At 39.1% G+C, this 18560-nt stretch overlaps 5 protein-coding genes across 8 annotated transcripts; 1 reads left to right on the forward strand and 4 right to left on the reverse strand.

The window, feature by feature from the left end:
• Window positions 1-1588: 1588 nt before the first annotated feature.
• LOC121759400 (BI1-like protein) lies at window positions 1589-3353 on the reverse strand. The gene is made up of 4 exons (XM_042154972.1): window positions 2995-3353; window positions 2302-2415; window positions 2060-2217; window positions 1589-1989 (listed from the first exon to the last, which is right to left on the reverse strand). The coding sequence occupies exons 1-4, from the start codon at window positions 3260-3262 to the stop codon at window positions 1786-1788; spliced, it is 744 nt and encodes a 247-aa protein (XP_042010906.1). The 5' UTR covers window positions 3263-3353; the 3' UTR covers window positions 1589-1785.
• Window positions 3354-6106: 2753 nt separating this feature from the next.
• LOC121759409 (pentatricopeptide repeat-containing protein At5g18950) lies at window positions 6107-9008 on the reverse strand. Its single transcript, XM_042154983.1, has 3 exons — window positions 8890-9008; window positions 6406-8717; window positions 6107-6286 (listed from the first exon to the last, which is right to left on the reverse strand). The coding sequence occupies exon 2, from the start codon at window positions 8697-8699 to the stop codon at window positions 6684-6686; it is 2016 nt and encodes a 671-aa protein (XP_042010917.1). The 5' UTR covers window positions 8700-8717; window positions 8890-9008; the 3' UTR covers window positions 6107-6286; window positions 6406-6683.
• A 564-nt stretch (window positions 9009-9572) lies between these two features.
• LOC121783455 (protein FAR1-RELATED SEQUENCE 7-like) lies at window positions 9573-13599 on the forward strand. 2 transcript variants are annotated; one of them, XM_042181538.1, is made up of 3 exons: window positions 9573-9810; window positions 10164-12469; window positions 13127-13599. In XM_042181538.1, exon 2 carries the CDS (start codon window positions 10191-10193, stop codon window positions 12447-12449), a length of 2259 nt encoding a protein of 752 aa, XP_042037472.1. In that variant the 5' UTR covers window positions 9573-9810; window positions 10164-10190; the 3' UTR covers window positions 12450-12469; window positions 13127-13599. The 2 variants fall into 2 exon arrangements, with proteins under 2 accessions (XP_042037472.1, XP_042037464.1); XM_042181530.1 differs by lacking the exon at window positions 9573-9810 and adding an exon at window positions 9842-9998 and having other exon boundaries at window positions 10164-13445.
• Window positions 13600-13991: 392 nt separating this feature from the next.
• LOC121783485 (membrane protein PM19L) lies at window positions 13992-15185 on the reverse strand. Its single transcript, XM_042181578.1, has 4 exons — window positions 14940-15185; window positions 14575-14794; window positions 14340-14385; window positions 13992-14244 (listed from the first exon to the last, which is right to left on the reverse strand). Exons 1-4 carry the CDS (start codon window positions 15064-15066, stop codon window positions 14149-14151), a joined length of 489 nt encoding a protein of 162 aa, XP_042037512.1. The 5' UTR covers window positions 15067-15185; the 3' UTR covers window positions 13992-14148.
• A 172-nt stretch (window positions 15186-15357) lies between these two features.
• Window positions 15358-18273, reverse strand: LOC121783466 (glutamine synthetase, chloroplastic). Of its 3 annotated transcripts, none has more exons than XM_042181550.1 (14): window positions 18117-18273; window positions 17743-18008; window positions 17624-17663; window positions 17409-17512; window positions 17275-17323; window positions 17072-17178; window positions 16894-16981; window positions 16615-16743; window positions 16462-16536; window positions 16323-16376; window positions 16187-16224; window positions 15946-16105; window positions 15808-15868; window positions 15358-15727 (listed from the first exon to the last, which is right to left on the reverse strand). In XM_042181550.1, the coding sequence occupies exons 2-14, from the start codon at window positions 17994-17996 to the stop codon at window positions 15588-15590; spliced, it is 1299 nt and encodes a 432-aa protein (XP_042037484.1). In that variant the 5' UTR covers window positions 17997-18008; window positions 18117-18273; the 3' UTR covers window positions 15358-15587. The 3 variants fall into 3 exon arrangements, with proteins under 3 accessions (XP_042037484.1, XP_042037493.1, XP_042037500.1); XM_042181559.1 differs by having other exon boundaries at window positions 18080-18232; XM_042181566.1 differs by having other exon boundaries at window positions 18085-18218.
• Window positions 18274-18560: the final 287 nt, after the last annotated feature.

Raw genomic sequence — 18560 nt, forward strand, 5'->3', positions numbered from 1 at the left:
GGCTTATTTTTGTCACAACCTCCAATATTCTCCCTATTTGGCCATCACTCGTCCACATATTTTTATCACGTCAATAACTATCTTATTTTTTACTACCGCAATAGATATAAATATCGTAAATATGTCCTTTTCAGTATATCTAAATATGTTTGTTTTGTACTAGTATACTTTATTTATAGTATTTCCTCTGTTCCATTGAAAATGAAATATTTTTTTACACGTGTTTTGATAATAAATACATAAATAGTTAGAGTGGAGAACAAGTAAAATAAAATAGAATAATGTAAATGAGAGTGTTTTTGTATTTATATGTTTGTTTCAATTTAATTAAATTAATTACATAAAAAGTTATTTTTAAATAATATAATAGTCTTCCATAAGAATAATTTTATTTATGGATGACGCAAGTTTTAATACCTAATTTTGATTAAGTAAGCGAGAGAACCGAAAAAAGAGTAGGTAAAAATAAAATAGGAGAAGAAAGGAGAAAAAGTGATGCAAAGATTTCCATAATATGAAAATGTGATGAGCCGATATAGTATGTGCATTAAAAATTTAAAATCACTCATGGTATTTTTCTCAAAATAAATTATGTATAGGAAAATAATACAAGTACTATCTTTTATGAATGAATGATAACGAAATTGGTCTCAGTTAAGTGGAAGAAGAAAGAGGATTCTAGAGTGCAAAAATGATCCAAATGAACAAAATATTCAGGAATTGTGGATACGCATATTATTGATACTCCTATATTCCTTTTTCCCATATACTCATTATGGATTATCCAATAATAATAATCTTTTATTTTTATTATTTTTAAAAAATATCTATAAAGATTGTGAGCATTGTATAAAAGGGATATACTAATATGCTACCTAATTTTAAAGTGCTAACATACATCCAATCACGTGCTGCCACGTGGTACGAAAAATGTAATATTGTAAACACAAAAATGCAATATATATATGTAGAAGTGATAGATGAATTTTGGCAGATTGCATTTTAGTTATAGGCAGATTGCATTTTAGTTATAAGCCGATTGCATTTTTTATTGTTGAGTTTTGCATTTTAGATATTGACTATTTAATTTGCATTTTATATATAGACAGATTGCATTTATATATAGCTTATTTTGCATTGTAGACAATTAATGTTAAAATGCAAAACTTAACAATATAAAATGTAATTTTCCTATAACTAAAATACAATATGCGGAAATGCATGTACAGCTTCATAAATATATATTGCATTTTTGAGTTTACAATATTGCATTTCTCGTGCCACATGGCAGCACATGATTGGATATATGTTAGCACTCTAATTAAGGATGTACACTAGTGCTCCCCTTTATAGAAAATGGAATAAAATTAACCTAATTAATAATAAAATTGATAAATTTTAAAATTATTAAAGATCGAATTCAATCATTAACCGATATAACCCTATATACTAGTATTCGTAGAAGCTATAGTTGCTCTTCATAATTGAACAAATTTATCCAGTGGTACTCCATTATACGTGTATTCTTGATGGAGTGCATTATTTGCTTCATAAATTTCCGAGGAATAAAAAAAGAGGGGCAGAGAAATTATGAACACCTTATTCACACATTCAAGTTGGGGCAATATTTGGTTCGAGTAGGCAACCAAACTGGTAATATCAGCCACATATACACAAGTGCAGCAAGGTTACCATTTTCACAGTTTCCAATTCAACAAAAGCAAAACACTTTTATCTAAAACACATAACTCGGTCTAAGCAGTAGGCAATTAGACAGTGGTGGCCTCAGTTGTCTTGTTTCAGCATCCGCAGAATGGTAAGGAACAAGTTGAGAACGTTGAGGTAAAGGGTGACTGACGCCCAGATGTACTCGTCATATGTGAAGCGCTTGATCAGGTTATCGGTGTCATAGACAATGTATCCCGAGAAGATTATGGCACTGATTGCGCTGTAGACAGCCATAGTGGTAGATCCCAGTGGGTATACCATCTGCATTTACCACAGTAGAATAGAGTTAAACAGCTAATCCAAGATATGAATGGAGAGAGAGAGAAAGTACCTGGATAAAACCAGTCAAGACCAAGATGAAAAGGCTAGTAAACAAGATTGGTCCCAGAAAGCTGAAGTCTTTTCCTTTCTTAGCAGCCCAGAAGGTGTAGCCGGTCAGTGCTGAAACTACAGCCGAGGTCAATATCAAGGCTTCGAGCACTAATCTTCCTGTATATGATGGCAGAAGAGGGAAAACAATTAGACAAACAAAACACCCTATGTCTAACTCGGATTTAATGGTAAGTTACTGACCTTCAGTGTTAGCGCAGCTCACTCCAACAGTTAGACTTATGGAAGCAGTGAAGAGCCCGAGGAAAACCATGTTCAAAGGATGCTTCTGCCTATAGATGTGGAGTGGCCACAACACTGTCATACAAAATAAATGTCTGTTAGCAACAAAATATGCGTAGCTAACACTTTGTAATGTACTGGTATGTATCAAGATACTCCCAAGTGCAACCTAATATTAAGTTGAGCTAAACCGAACTCCCAACTAAACCTTATGTTAACTCCCTACACATTCTACCAAACTTCAAAAAACCAGCAAATTGAACATTGGTACAGAAAATCATGATTTGTCCCACAGGTGCAGGACAAACCATTAGTTTTTACTGTGTATAATCTAATATTCCATAATTAGGATAATAATCGAAAATTTTAATACAACCCACATCATATACATCATATAAACTCAATTGATCAGACAGACCTAAAGGTATGACAAAATTCAGATGATATCTACATATGCACCTAAAAATCAGCTGCAGATCTGGAAATTTGTACCTATAATTATGCGAGCCGCCCTTGTGCTATTAATTTGATTCGATAGGCATAAGAGTTTAAAATTGAAATCACAAATATAATCAATTCACAAACACCGCACAAAAATTATCAATCGTCACGGAACGAATCAGTACTTGCGTAATTAAAATCGACCGCACTCACAGATGAAGGGTGTGAAGACGAGGAAAAGCAGGAAGCCAGAATTCTCGCGAAGGAGGTCGTTGATCGGCACGTAGAGAACCGTCGCGGCGGTGACGGCGGTTGTCACGAGGATCTGCGCCGCCAGTATGCCGTATACCTTGCGTATGAATCCCCATCGCAGCTGATTCTCGCCGTGGCCGATTCCAGGGTAGAGGCGTTCCCCGGACTCGATGTCGATGTCTCCGACCTTGACGTCATCGGCGGTGCTGACGCTGGCGTAGGCGTGCATCTTTCAGATCTGGGGGCAGCGGTGGTGGTAGGTGGGGACGACGGTTGGATAATTCTCCTCCGTCTTTCTCTCTCTAGAAATATCGCGTGGTTGGAAATTGGATGCGATGCACCTATTTATACAATCTCGGTCGTCGCTTGGTTGACGTTGCCGCGTTAAATGTGGGTTAAACTACTAATACAAAATTATCGATCTTTTTAGCGAAATCATTAAAAATTATCGTCAATATTTACAAGATTAAATTACTAATATGTTAACAAATCAAAGTTCGTGTGAATCTAAAAGTAATTTGCTATTTTTTTATAAAGAAAATCAATACAATAATTCTTCTGATTCGAAATCCAGCCACATAGCATAGGTATAAAAAATTCCTTTTTCTTTCCTCTACTTTTCATTGGTAACGATCCCTGCTAAGTCCGTCATTGGCTTAGCTCAGCTGTAAATTGGATTATCATTATTATTATTATTATTATTATAAAGCAAATTAAAATTAATAACTGCACAGATATCAAGTAACTAGTCACCGACTACAAGAATGAGTTAAGTTCCACAATAAATGTTTCTCTTTTATCTTCTTCGTTACAAAATTATCACTTCCAAACTAAAAACATCAAGATATTGTAGTTTCAACAAAGAAACCACCATCACTTAAACGAAGTGTAGAAACCTAGAAAGTTTAGATGGATCTTTAAATGTGAAGTTCATGTCGATTGAGCTATACCACCAAATTAGAATTCCATCAATGCTAAAATACAACACAGTTAAGATGAAGGGAGATGGCTAAGGCCATCCGCAATGGCGCCTAGCGCACCGCCTAGCCGAGCGCCGGCGCTAGGCGGTCCATTGCAACCGCCCAGTCATTTTCAGAATTAAAAACCGCCTAGCGCTCGGCGATTTCGTGGCGCTAGGCGATGCGCTGGGCGATCCGCTCGGCACTATTGCAGCGTTCGGATCGCCTAGCGCATCGCCTAGACGTTTTTTTTTCTTTTTTGAAACACTATACATACGCGCTTTGCACGTCATTTTCATTCGCACCACTTGTTTTAACGAGTACTCTCTTTATCTTAATTTCTGTACAAGATCAACATCGAGAAATGGAGAACACCAACGAAGGTACTCCATTGACGAGCGGGTCTCAAACTCCCCCGGTACCCGTGGGAGGTGGATGGGGTCCGATGCCAGGGTACTATAACATGTACCCGTGGCAGGGGGTACCGGGGATGCAGCCCGGTGTGCAGATGATGCCAGGGTGGGCACCCGGGATGCAGATGATGCCTAGGGGGGACGCCGATGCAGCCCCCGACAGGGGGTACCGGCGACGCAGGGGACGCCGAGGGAGGAAAACGTCTATCGCCCCAGTTTTGATTTTTCGACTGCTTCTTCGCACACATCGACCCCAGCGGATTTGCAGTTCACGCAATTTGAGTCTTTCTCCTTAGAGGAGTTGGGGTTCGATATGCTCGGGGTTCCGGAAACTCCCGATCAAATGGGGGGAGCAGTGCGGGGTCGGGGCGACCTAAAGAAGAAGGGCAAGGCGAAGAAGAAGGCCGAGTCGTCGCAGCGGGGTGTGGATAGCCAGGTCCGGAGGAGGTGGACGAACGCGGAGAACGTCGCGCTGTCCAAGGCGTGGGTGAGTGTTTGCGACGATCCTCTCGTTTCGAACAACCAGATGATCGTCAACTTGTGGGGCAAGATAGCAGCAGCCTACCAGACATTTTGCCCGGAGGGGAGGCCACGCAACGGGGAGGATTGCCGGAAGGGGTGGGACCGAATCAGGGCTGTCGTCTCCCGATTTTCGGGTTTGTACGCCAACGCCCTCCGCATGCAGAGCAGTGGCCAAACAGAGGAAGACTGCAGGAGGATAGCGGAGAAAGCCTTCCCCCAGCCCGGGTTGTATAAGGAGTTCACCTACTGGAACTGTTATCTTGTGCTGAACGACTCCGAGAAGTTCCGAGTAGGTGTCGACGCTGGCTGGCCAAAGAAGCAACGACTGAACTATACCGGTGATTTCAGCGGCAGCAGCGGTGGTTCCCACGACCTCCCCGATACGGCCCAGGAGGTCCCGACCCCTCGCTCGTTCGCTCGCCGAACTCACCTGGTTGGGCACAAGCGGGCTCAACGGGAGGCGAGGGGGGTCGCCGGGGGTTCCCAGGAGGTCCAGTCGGCATCCCCCTTGGCCAACCCACAGCGGATCTCAAATTCTTCGCGTGTTAACAAACGCGTGCTCAGATGGCCAAGACGCTAGCCGAATGGGGGGCGGCGGTGGACCACGTGCAGAAGAGTTTACTTCAAACATTGCTCATGAGCATGCAGGACGAGTTGGAGGCGGCACGGAGGGAGACCGACGAGAGTAGAGGCGGAGGCGAGGGTGGCGACAAAGACGGAGGAGACGACGACGGAGACGAGGAGTGAATTATTGTACTTTTTTAAAATTATTGTAATTTTTTAAATTATTGTACTTTTTTAAAATTATTGTACTTTTTAAATTTTTAATAGTATTATTAATATTTCCCATATATGTCTCGTAAATTAAATTTCGTATATTGTGTGATTGCTAATTATTTCATTTTTATATAATTGTTATTAGTGATGCGGCTAGGCTATGACTGAGCTATTTGCTTATTTTGATGATGTGACATGAGGATTTTTTAATGCTGATGATGCGGCAGAAGGAGTTTGTGGCTAGGCTATGGCTGAGCTATTGCTGGGCTATTTCTATTGTGGATGGCCTAATGAGCTAGTGCACCACCAAAATGCCTACATCCATTCAAACTCGACTCATTTACATCCGTCTCTTTCATCCCGTTATCAAGATAACATGTACTATTTCTGAGACATTTTATATATAAAACAATGCCAATCTACATTTATCACCAATCAAAATGTCGAGAATTTAAATAAAGCGGGTAGATGGTATGAAAACAATATAACATCCGAGGCAAGTGAACTACTGCACTGTAGAGAAAATGGTGTTGCAATCATATCTCTGAGAATCGAGATGGTTTCCAGTAGAAACAGGTAATCCTGAAGCAAAATATCCAAAATTAACCACATAAACTATGAGAGGGTAGGCTGAATTATGTGAAAATGTACAATATGTAGATGCAAAACTCAGAACAAAGATGGACATGTTGAAAACTTACATGTAGAGGGGAGTTATCCAGGCCAGGATGCAGAAAATTGGTTCATCAACTTGCCAGTTGTTGGTGTCCCTTGTTCTTGTTCGCGATGCAGAAATATTCCAAAAGAAAATGCATAGTCCGAAAGAACACATTTGTCATCGATTTCGTCATTATCACCTGGATTTTAGTCCAGGACATGCAATCTTCACATCATGAGCTAAGATTATAGCCCAGGGGCTTCAGTATAAGCCTGCCTTGACTGCGAGACCATCTGGTTGAACATAGATAGATCTATGTTCTCATGAGAGGGCTGACTGACCGATAAGAGATGATACGGGAGATCCATGTATATGATCGTCGGCGCATGGTATAAGCCAATCTGATTGTGAGACTGGCTCGTTGAGCATAGACTGCTGATCAGTTCCATCTACAATTTTCAATAACAATGTTTGCACATGGTGAGAATTGACTCTGCAAAGTGCATGCACCAGAGAATAGCAAATATTTTCCCTGAGCAGATAACCCATCTCCACCATGTAGTGTAAAACAAATAAAGCATCATCTAGTTTATAAGCTCCACAGAGACATTCAATGAGTTTCTCAAAAGTTGGCATCTTTGGTTTGACTCGACTTTGAATCATATACTGCAACCACTTGTTCATTTCAGCAATCTGTCCTTGTTTGCTCAGCCCATATACGATTGGACTCAGAGCATCATCCCCGGGATTAAAGCCCTTCTCGGACATGTCTAACCATATTCTTTCGGCTTCCTTTACATATCCATCATCACAGAGGGTTTCTATCAACGAGGCTAATGAGGCAGATGAAGGCTCAAAACCCTGCTTCTGAAGTTCGTCTAAAAAGTACATAGCCTCTGATGTATTCCCTTGCTTAGCATAGCCTTGAATCATGGAATTAAATGTCATAGAATCCCTAATAATATCCTTCTTATTCATCTCCTCAAACAGTACTCGAGCTTCTTCCGCTCTACTGTTAATGCATAGACCATGTATCCTGGTGTTAAAAATTATTGTGGTCTCTGGTAAACCTTTGCCAAGCATCTCATTATGAAGCTTCTCAGCTTCATCAACACAACCATTCCGGAACAAACCATTAACAAAAACATTGTATGTAAACTCGTTAGGAATAATCCCACCTTGAATCATCTCAAACCACAGTCGCCATGCACCTTGTACATCCTTGTTTTGACAAAGATTGTCAATCAAAGTCGTGTACATGGCTCTATTAGGAAAATAACCCCTTTTCTTCAACTCATTAAAGATCTGTACCCCTTCATTAGTCATTTCTCCTCTGCAATATCTTATAACCTCATGATAAGTGTGAATATCGGGGTAACAATTGTTTACAATCATCTTGCGCATAACAGCTGATACTTCACTATACTTACCATTCTTCCCCAGAGCAGATATCAGGTTATCGAAAACAACTTTAACCGGAACATGCCCAGCCTTCAACACCTGGTGAAGAAGTTCATACCCTTTCAAAACATTATTTTCCAAACAAAATGCCTGAATCAAGAATCCCATGGTATTCACATCTGAGGCAACACCATATTTTACCATATCTTCGTGCAACTTCCAAACAGCATCAGCTCTTCCCATTCTCACAGAGCAAGACAAAGCCCAATTCCATGTTTCCAAAGACACACAGTAACCAATCTTCTTCAACCGCTCAAAAACATTAAGCACTTGATCAATCGAATCATTTTCACAGAGGGACCTTGTATACAACTCTAGAAACCAAGGCTCTACCTCAAACTCCCCATCATTAAGAAATTTTTTGGCAACATCTTTTGCCTCGACGAGCTTATCAAACATCTCATTACATAAAATGGGGTCAAACGAGAAACCATCTAGTGACCTATGCCATAAATAGAACTGCAATGACAGAAACAAATCACTCTGCTGTCTCAAAATCTCACAGCAAACACTGGGGTCCGTAAAATTGGCCATTGGAAAATCACTTAAAATCGTGGTCTTCCATTTAGGATGCGTCCTGATAACATTCCAAACCTCCTTTGTAATCTCACTAACATTCGTTACTCGATTTTCAGCAAGCTTTTGACCTAGATTTGGAGGCTTTAACATTAGTTCCTCAGAAATTGCGTTTGCCCCACTAATTCCAAGCATTCGATCCTCAATTGGGTTTGTATGATCATGCAACACATCTTCAGAATTTGCGCTAGATTTGTCAGTGCAGAGGTTTCGATTTCGGATTTGGGGTGTGATGCTGTGAGATGAAGTAGGGTTTTGGCGGCGGCCTAAATGTGAAAATAATGATGAAATTCTAGCCATGGCAATCCTACATTTAATCTGCTAAGAACTGGATGATCAGAATATGCAAAGAGAATTCCGGATTGAAACGAACAATAATTTAGTACATTCAGCTAGGAAAAAAATCTAGAAAACGTAAAGTATAGCTATTGAGATCTCTATAAGCTACATCAACGGAAAGAAAAGTTGAATTGATTCAAGGGATACTTACAGTTATGACGAACAGATTGGATGATTTGCAGAAGATGAAGTGAATTTGGAATCCCTGGAATTTGATAGATTTATTTCTTTGAGCTTTTTCTGGGGAGAGTGAATTGCATAGGAGTATAATGTTTTATCTTTCTGTTCCAAGTATTTTTTTTTTCTCAAACACGAAAAAAAAATAGATTTTTTAAAAAAACAAATAAATATCTCAAATAATATTAATATTATCTCTAGTTTAGGATTAAAAAATGTCAATTTTTTCAAAACATCACGAATGTGCAAATTCGTGATAAAATAATAATATCACGAATGAAGGTCATTGTTAGTTTTTTTATGTCATGATATTAAGCATGACCTAAAATAATCTAAAAATAACATTCGTATTTTTAAATTCAAATTTTATAAAATGACCTAAAACAAATTAACAATGTTTTACAATGACCTAAAAGACTAAAACAAGTTAACCATAGCGGTTCAACGGTTCGGTCTTTAAAATTTGTACGACATTGATCATAACCCACGGAGTGCATTAATAGTTGGGTATTATTTGCTGAAAATATGAAAATTGGGAAAAGATTTTAAAACCCAAAACTAATTATAAAATCATACGGAGCCCAGCCAATCATCATACGACACGTCAGAATCTCCCTCCAAATCGACCGAGATAAAATATCTTAAATTTGCAATGTCAAAATCACGTAATCAGTTCGATTCTTCTTTGGATTTTATTCACCAAATTATTAAGCATTTTGCGATTTTACGCCGATTTTGGGCGTGATTTATGTTCATCGGGAACCAGTCGATTTGGCTCTAAAATATCAACTACAGTAGTTTCCATTGAGCCACTGGAATTCAACCGCGCGGTTTTTTTTTTTTGTGTGGTGGCGCTGAGTCAATTGTTTGAGATTTTGATCCGGATACGTAAAAGGTAAAACCGTAGTTTTCCCTCTCGTGACTTCCTCATGAGTAGTTCTATCTTTCTTTTGGGTGTGATTCATGCACATTTTGCTTGTGATACGAGTTTTACTTCTTTTGTGTGTGGTTAATTTTCTGAAATGGGACTTGAAATGCCAATACCTATCCATGAGAAGATTGGGATAGTTTAACTGGTCCATTGTATGTAAAATTGCTAGGCCAGTATATTCTTTTCGCTTTATCTGTTCTGTCTTTAAGCTCTAGTTTGATAACAGCTAGCTAATTCATCTTCTTTCAACACATCATGGTTGTGCCCATGTTTCATGATTTTTACTTTGGGAGGATGTTTTTCTTATATTATTGCAGTTAGTGAGGAAAAAACCATCAGCTTAAATGGTTGGCAAAAGCAATGGTCACCAGGAAAATGAAGGAGAATCTGATATGGAACCACATGTGGGATTGGAATTCAATACAGCTGAAGAGGCACAGGAGTTTTACAGTATGTATGCAACTCAGGCGGGTTTTAAAACAAGGATAGGACAGCTGTATAGATCAAGAGTAGATGGTTCTGTAATTTCCCGAAGATTTGTGTGCGCAAAGGAGGGATTTCAGACACCTCTTAGAACAGGTTGTCCTGCTTTCATAAGAGTGCAAAAAGTGGACTCTGGTAAGTGGGTTGTTGCCAATATAAAGAAGGAACATAATCACGAAATTGAAGCCTCAGAAGAAATATGTCCTTCTCGGATACCGAGGAAATGTTTTCCGTCTCCAACATCATCAATAGGTGGGGCTAGTCGGACGGGAATTAGATCACACGAAGATGATAGTCCGTCTGCTGTGGTAGTAGATACTAAGCGTCTCAAAAAGGAAGAGATGAACGCAATTAATGGACCCTCGGGTGAACCTTCAACAGGTCTTGAGTTTAATTCTGCCAATGATGCGTACAAATTTTACTACGCATATGCAACTAACACGGGGTTCAGAATCAGGATAGGTCAATTATTCCGCTCTAAACATGATGGCTCGATTACTTCTCGAAGATTTGTGTGTTCCAAGGAAGGACGTCAGCACCCTTCTAGAGTTGGTTGCGGAGCATACATGAGAATACAAAGACATGAAGCGGGAGGTTGGGTGGTTGATCGTCTTCAGATGGAACACAACCATGCACTTGGCATCCCATTGGATCCTAATAGAACAGTGGATGTTGCACCAAAAGGGTGCAGAGAGGAAGGGAGTAGCGTGATGGAGAATTTGGATTTGGTTGAAACAGATGGAGGCCTCAGCCTAGTCAAACGAGACAGAGAGAGTAGGATTGATAATGATTGGTACGGTGTGCTACTTGAGTATTTTCAATCTCAGCAAGCTGAAGAAACAGGGTTTTTTTATGCGGTGGAAATGCGGGCGGGTAAAGGCATGAACCTTTTCTGGGCTGATGCACGATCTAGATTTTCGTGTGCTCAGTTTGGCGATGCAATTGTGTTTGATACAACTTACCGGAGAGATAGTCATTCTGTGCCATTTGCTTCATTTGTTGGTATCAATCATCATAGGCAACCAGTACTGCTTGGTTGTGCTCTGATTGCTGACGAATCTGAGGAGTCATTTACTTGGATATTTCAGGCTTGGGTCAGGGCAATGTCAGGTTGCCGACCTGTATCTATAATAGCTGATCAGGACAGAGCCATTCAACATTCAATTGCACAAGTTTTCCCCGGGACTCATCATCGATTTTCAGCATGGAAAATTGTTGCAAAGGAACAAGAGAATTTGGGTGCATTACTTTCCATGGATGCTGAGTTCAAATATCAGTATGAAGCTTGCATATTTCAGAGTCAAACAGCAAGTGAATTTGATTTCGCTTGGAACATGCTTATGGACAAATATAATCTGTCCGATAATGCATGGCTTAAGGAGATGTATCAGATGCGTAAAAGTTGGGTTCCTTTGCACATAAAAGGAACATTCTTTGCAGGAAGCCCTGTAGATGGGAGCTTAAAATCGTACTTCAGTACATTTTTTACCGCCCAGTCACCTATCAATGAATTTATAGTGCAGTATGAGAAAGCTTTGGAAAAGCGCTATGAAGAGGAAAGGAAGGAGGATTATAATTCATTTAATGTGCAAGCGGTCTTGCACACAAAAGATCCCATTGAAGATCAATGTAGAAGGCTATACACAATTACAATGTTCAAAGTGTTCCAAAAGGAGCTTTTGGATTGCTACAATTATGTTGGGACCAAGATCAATGTTGAAGGATCAATCAGTAGATATCTGGTGCAAAACTGTGGAAATGGGGATGAGAGGAATACAGTTGCCTTTAACGCATCGAACTTGAATATCAGTTGTAGTTGTAAAATGTTTGAGTTTGAAGGCGTGCTTTGTAGGCACACATTGAAGATCTTCCAAATAATGAACATAAGGGAGCTTCCATCTCGCTATATCTTACACCGGTGGACTACAAATGCAAAATATGGCATAATGCGGGACTCTGATTCATTAGGTGGTTCCCATAATTTTAAAGCCTTGATGTTGTGGAGTTTAAGGGAGGAAGCTTGTAACTATATTGAAGCAGGAACAGCATCCTTTGAAAGGTACAAGCTTGCGTTTGAGATCATGCAGGAGGGTAGAAGAAACTTCTGTTGGCAAAACTAGAAACATATCTCAAACCACAGGTTAGAAATGTCTCTTTGTTCTGTTTCAGCTATGTAGTTAATTAGAATCATTCTGTTTATCTGTAGCTTATATTAGAGCTGAAAATCTTGGCTCCAATTCTCTTTTTGAGTCTATCAAGCTGGCAGAGTTCATTCTCCCTACTTAAACATTTTCTCCACATGATGATGATATGTGCATATGTTTTACATCATTGTACAAGAATTTGCATTTTCATCACTGAACATCATGTGGGTTTCACCGTCACCATAATAGTGATCTTGCCAAGAACCCATACCTTCTTCCCAGCTGCAATTCATCTCTGCTTCGTCCCCATCTCCATCCTCTTGATCCTCATTCACCACAAGCACTACATTCTTCCCCATTTTCGTCTTCAGTTTCTTCAATACTTTCTCTGGATTGATCCTTCCTATCACCACCACCCTGTCATCCGTCATGCCAGTCATGAACTTCTCCACACCTGTCCCACCGTGACAGTCACGCTTCAGAACCAAGTATGCCATTCAGCATATTACCTACTCCTTTCTAGTGCCGCTAGCCACATTGCAAGAATATATGTTTTGCTCACATCTTGTTGATTCAAGATGTATATAACCTACGATTGTTTCTTCGGAAACACGTTATGCCCTTGATATAAATTTATAATATGCATTGTGCAGCCTAGAGATAAAGGAAAATGATGAAACCTTTGAGTTTGGAAATGGCTTTGGCAACTCTTCTTGCACAGGCATTACAATGTATAGGAACCATGTATTCTGCCTTTACGACCTGTTGATTCGAATCGTCCCAGAATTCATTTTGTTACTCTTGTTACAGAACCATACTCCCAAAATTTCTTAATCACGTGTGCATATATAATTTGTGTATTTATGTATCTTACTTTGTCTGCTCTCTTGTGGTCGGCCATTGAGAAATTGTTGGAATTGTAGAGATAAAAGAATTATTGTACACAAGAATCTAGTGGATGTTCATGTTCTAGATGGATAGTTTGTTTTTACCTTTTGGGGGAATACAGTTATTTCAGTTATTTAGATGGGCCTATGTTCTAAGAGATTTTTTTTTCATCGGTTTTGGTATATGTGTTTTAGAACTTTAATCTTGCTGTCAATAAATTATTTGTTTTAGAAGTTTATTCATTATATTTCACCCTAAAGGACAAAACTTCGCCCATATTACCATCAACGATAATTAACTCAATAATTCAATTATTACTGTCATCAATATATTATACGTACTAAAAGAATTCTTATTTAGTTATAAACCTATTCTTACATTCCTATATTTTATATCCCAATTGGTGATTTATAATTATACTGTATTAAAAGTTAGTGAACTCTATTTGGGTTTAAATATAGAGGCGATGCTCAATATAAGCTTTTGTCAGTACTAATACTCATCTAATACATTTAATCAAAATTCTAATCATGTTTACTAAATCAATTTTATCATTCTCAAAGTGAATAGTTCATACCGGTCAACTGAATCAACAATCTTCAAAACACATTTCATCAAATCAAGGTCGAATAACCAAAACCAAAATATTCATGAAGTATTAACAAATAAATGAAACCAAAATACATTCCCATAGTAAAACCTTAAAAACAAAATAAAATAAAATTGAAAGGCATTAACTAAACAAGGTTGTACCATATCATTTGAGAAAATAAAGTTTCAATTGTTATCAATCACTCTTAACATTCGAAACTCCAATGTGGATTGCTGCAGTGCAAAATAGCTGTGTTCCACAAAGTATTATCAGTAATATCTCCAGAGTTCTCTGAGGAAATTTCCAATCAACAATCAATACCATTCACAAAAAAATAAATAATAAAATTAATTTAAATTAAATCAAGAAATAGGTTTTGTACTTACTAGGTTTGACCCTGTCCAGCTTATATCAATCTCTTTGCATGCAAACCTACAACACAAATGTTACATTCATCTCACTTAAAGTATTATTCAAAATATAAAAATAATAATGAGTGACAACTCCTATCATTAGAGCTAATTTTGCTTGATTTTATCTCATAAAAATATGATATTGCTATCATATATCTTATCAATCACGAACATTAAAAGAAGAGAAGAAGTGAAGATGGGAAAATACCCCATTGCTAGCAAAGTAAGGAGCAAAGAAATAAGAGAGGAAGCAGCAGCTGCATGTAGATTTGGAGAATCCCATTTGACGACATTGTTGATTCCAAGAATGGAGGTTGTGAATCCCACAACCCCAGCTATGAGAGAGAAAATCACCACAAATCCTGTTGCCAAATTCCCAATTGGATAGTATATTGGAAATATCTTTGCTGGAGGATACAACACAGATGCTGCAACGGACGCAGAAATAAATATTAGTAGGTGCTCCGCTACTTTTTAGGTATCAATTCGGCAATAGCTAAAGATAATTTTTAATAATTTCACAAATTTAAAAAAATGGGACGGAGGCATTTGCCCCTCCTAGCGAAACGATACCCATCTCATGGGATCCCTCGATCCCGTGGTTGACCGCCCATGATGCAATGGAGACGACGACGAAGTAGAGGAAGACGTTGAGTACTAGGAGGATGAATGCTGCTGATTTTCCTGCTCCAGAAGCCATGATTTAATTTGTGAAGGGAGATTTTTCCTATAATTAACAACTCCCATTTTCTTGATTTGTGACAGAAACATATATATGTATGATACATGAAGCAAATGTTCCATTCTTTTGGAATAAATTAAGCATTCTTTTGCTTTTGGTTGAAACAAGTAAAGTATCTTTGTGTTTAAAGAAACTGGAGTTGTTCCTTGGTGAAGCTTCATGTTTGCCTCATGCGGAGGGAAGGAACTTTTCTGATGATCAAATTTAATTAATTAAATACTTAGAAACAAAAAAGTGAGGAGAATCTTCTTACCAAAGCAATGTCTGAATTTTAGTTTCATAACAGAAAATGCATCATGAAAGCAGAAATAGGTCTGAAACTGGCCAACAACATTCAAGAATGGTAGGAACTCTTCTAGTCCCTTTATTTACAAGAACCTCTCATAAAAGGGATCTAAACATAAAACACAACAAGATTTTTGCATCCCAACCTCATCCATCTGATGATGTCTTGTGTAAGGCCGTCTTAAGGCGTTCGTTCACACCTTCAACGACAGTTTCTGCGCAGCAAGAGCTTCGGCCTCAAGGGTCGGCTCCCACAACAGGGTAGTCTCAGCAAGAAGCCCAGTCACCACATACGGGTCCATGTTTGAAGCCGGGCGCCTGTCTTCCAAATAACCTACAACACAAACCAACATTTTCATAAAACCTCAGCCTCTATGCAGCAGATCATTCTTTCTCTTTAGATTTTGTTTCTACCTTTGCCATTCTTCTCAGTGTCTCGTCCCACGCGAATAGAGCAGCCACGGTTAGCAACACCCTGAGGATCATTGCAAAGTGTGATGCACGAAACTAGACAACTATAACATAAATCCATGTATTTAGCAGCTAACGTACCCATGAGAAGGAGTCGATGCTGGCAGTCTCGTGCTTTCCTGTCAGCCTTCGCTCGTTCCCTTCTCCGTATGCACTGATGTGATCCTTGTGGCGAAGGGAGAGGTTCAAAATTGCCTTCTTGATCACTTCGAAACCACCTTCCTCTCTCATGCTCAGGGTGCTAAAGTCCGAAAAAAAAACAAACAAACTCATGCATAAGTAATTAACTAAGAATTTTACTCTAGCATTAGCCCAACAATACCTGTAATTGGTGTGACATCCTGCTCCGTTCCAGTCGCCCTGAACCGTCAAACGATCAAGAATAGATTAGCTAGCTCCCATATAAATAATCGTACAAATTGAGTTATATATATAAATATCAAAGAAATTGACAGTACATCAATTGGTTTTGGATCTAGAGTGAGCACAACTCCAGCTTGTTCTGTAATTCTCTGTGAAGAAATAACACACAACAGATCAGATATAACACAATCTTGTTTATTGATCTCAACAAACGTACGATAAACAATGGCGTACCTCGAGCAGGTATCTCGCGCACCAGATGTGATCTCCGGCTTCAATCCCAACACTCGGACCAACTTGAAACTCCCACTGCAAGAATCAATCAACATTAGTATCTCTAGTAAGGGGAATGTGTGTTATGAAACAAGATGAGCTGAGGAAAGATACCTGGCCTGGCATAACCTCCCCATTAGTACCACTGATGTTGATCCCAGCATACAAGCAAGCTTTGTAATGAGCATCGGATATGTCGCGTCCGAACGACTTATCTGCTCCAGCCGCGCAGTAGTAAGGCCCCTAGATTGTTCACAGAAGCATTAACCATGCTATTTCAGCAGCATTATATATAAATGAAGAAACGCAATTTCCTTCTTTCAACTAAGAAACAGAGCTTTATGGCTTTACCGACACAAACATAACACGGAAGATTATGGTAAAGATAATCACCTGAGGACCAGGGTAGCCTCCAACAGGCCATCCAAGAGGCCAGTTCACATTAGTTTGGAGTAAGGTGTATTCTTGCTCAATTCCGAACCTAATATTACAATCCAAATATGAAACCACCAATGCCCCTAATGCCTATATGATATGAACTCTTATTACTAATACAGAGATAGGAATTTACCATGGAACCTCAGCTACAACCTTGGGGTTACTGAAGATCTCAGCTGCTTTGGCGCGCTTGTTTGTAGGAATGGGCTCGCCTTGGGGCGTGTAAGTATCGCATATGACCTGTTCCAAGCCGCGCACATTCATGAAAAATGCTTAGATTTTCACAAACACAGTATACTACAACATCAGCATTAGACCTCAACACATTGCACTCACCAATATGTTATTGCCACCGCGGAAAGGGTCCTTGAAAATGGCTTGAGGGCTGCGATAAACGGACATAATGAATTACAATCTAGATTCAAACCGACAGAAGACATATGGAAGTACTAAATGGTTTTGATTTTTACTATAGAATAACTTCACTATCCTCTCCAGGGGCCTGGCCTGTACTCGATCCATCATAGTTCCATTTAGGAAGCTCGGATGGATGCTCAACGGGCTTCGATAAGGTCTAAACAGAAAACAACAACAACAGAATACAATGTAAACATATATATGGTTTCTCATCTACTGCATTTGAATGAAAAAAAAAGAACAAAAACTAGATCACTGCATTGTGTACCCTTGATTTGCTTCGAACATCGATTCCTGACCCTCCAATCCTGCCACAAAATGGGATAGTAAAACAACAGAAAGATAACTGCAACTAAAATTTTAAAACCAAGAGAGACATTTATGTACCAAATGTATTCAGCAATGATCTTATCAGTGTATGGAGTGACATCCAAGTTCAGCAACTGCTCCACACGGTTAATGGTGCCGCTCTCGGAGCTAGAAGCCAAAACTCTGAATTTTGCAGAGGTTTTGATGGAAGCTTTCTTGTTCTTTTTGAGAACAAGAGAGCTCCACATTTTTGAAGTCAATGGAGCAGCATCAGTTGAATTCTTTGCAGTTCTCATCTGCCATTGTGCTGAAGGAGCCAAGATTTGTGCCATTTTTCAAGAAAACTGAAAAAGTTCAAACACAGCAAATCAGTAGTAAGCTCACTAATTCAGCAACAAGAGATAAGTGCACCTACATTACATGCACATAAAGAAATGGATATGAAACTCAACTGCAAAAAGTAGAATTTAGTACAAGAGAGAGAAAGAGAGATGAGAATAACTAGTTTATAAAAATGGATGGAGGTTAAGGTAAGAGATTCCTTGGCTTTTGCTTAGTAGATAGGGGTATGCATTGAGTGGAGGAAATTTATTTTTGGGTATATCTTGGAGCCATGAGGTCGCCAAGAAAGTTACCTAAATAATGTAAAGAATTAAGATAAGGCTTCTCTCCATGGTATGTGCTTCAATCAGATACAAACACAAGTTGAATATAATAGCTTTGGGTCATTGACTACTAATTGTATTTTATTGATGATTGCAAAACTAAGCTTTCCTTAATTTCAAACCCATTTGTTTAATGTTGGTCTGATTAAAGCTATACACCAAGTCACTGACTCCTTCATTACTCCCAACAACCCCCCCACCCCCAAAGAAGAAAAGAAAAACTGCAAAACC

Source organism: Salvia splendens, chromosome 2 (assembly GCF_004379255.2).
Source record: "Salvia splendens isolate huo1 chromosome 2, SspV2, whole genome shotgun sequence".
Taxonomy (NCBI): domain Eukaryota; kingdom Viridiplantae; phylum Streptophyta; class Magnoliopsida; order Lamiales; family Lamiaceae; genus Salvia; species Salvia splendens.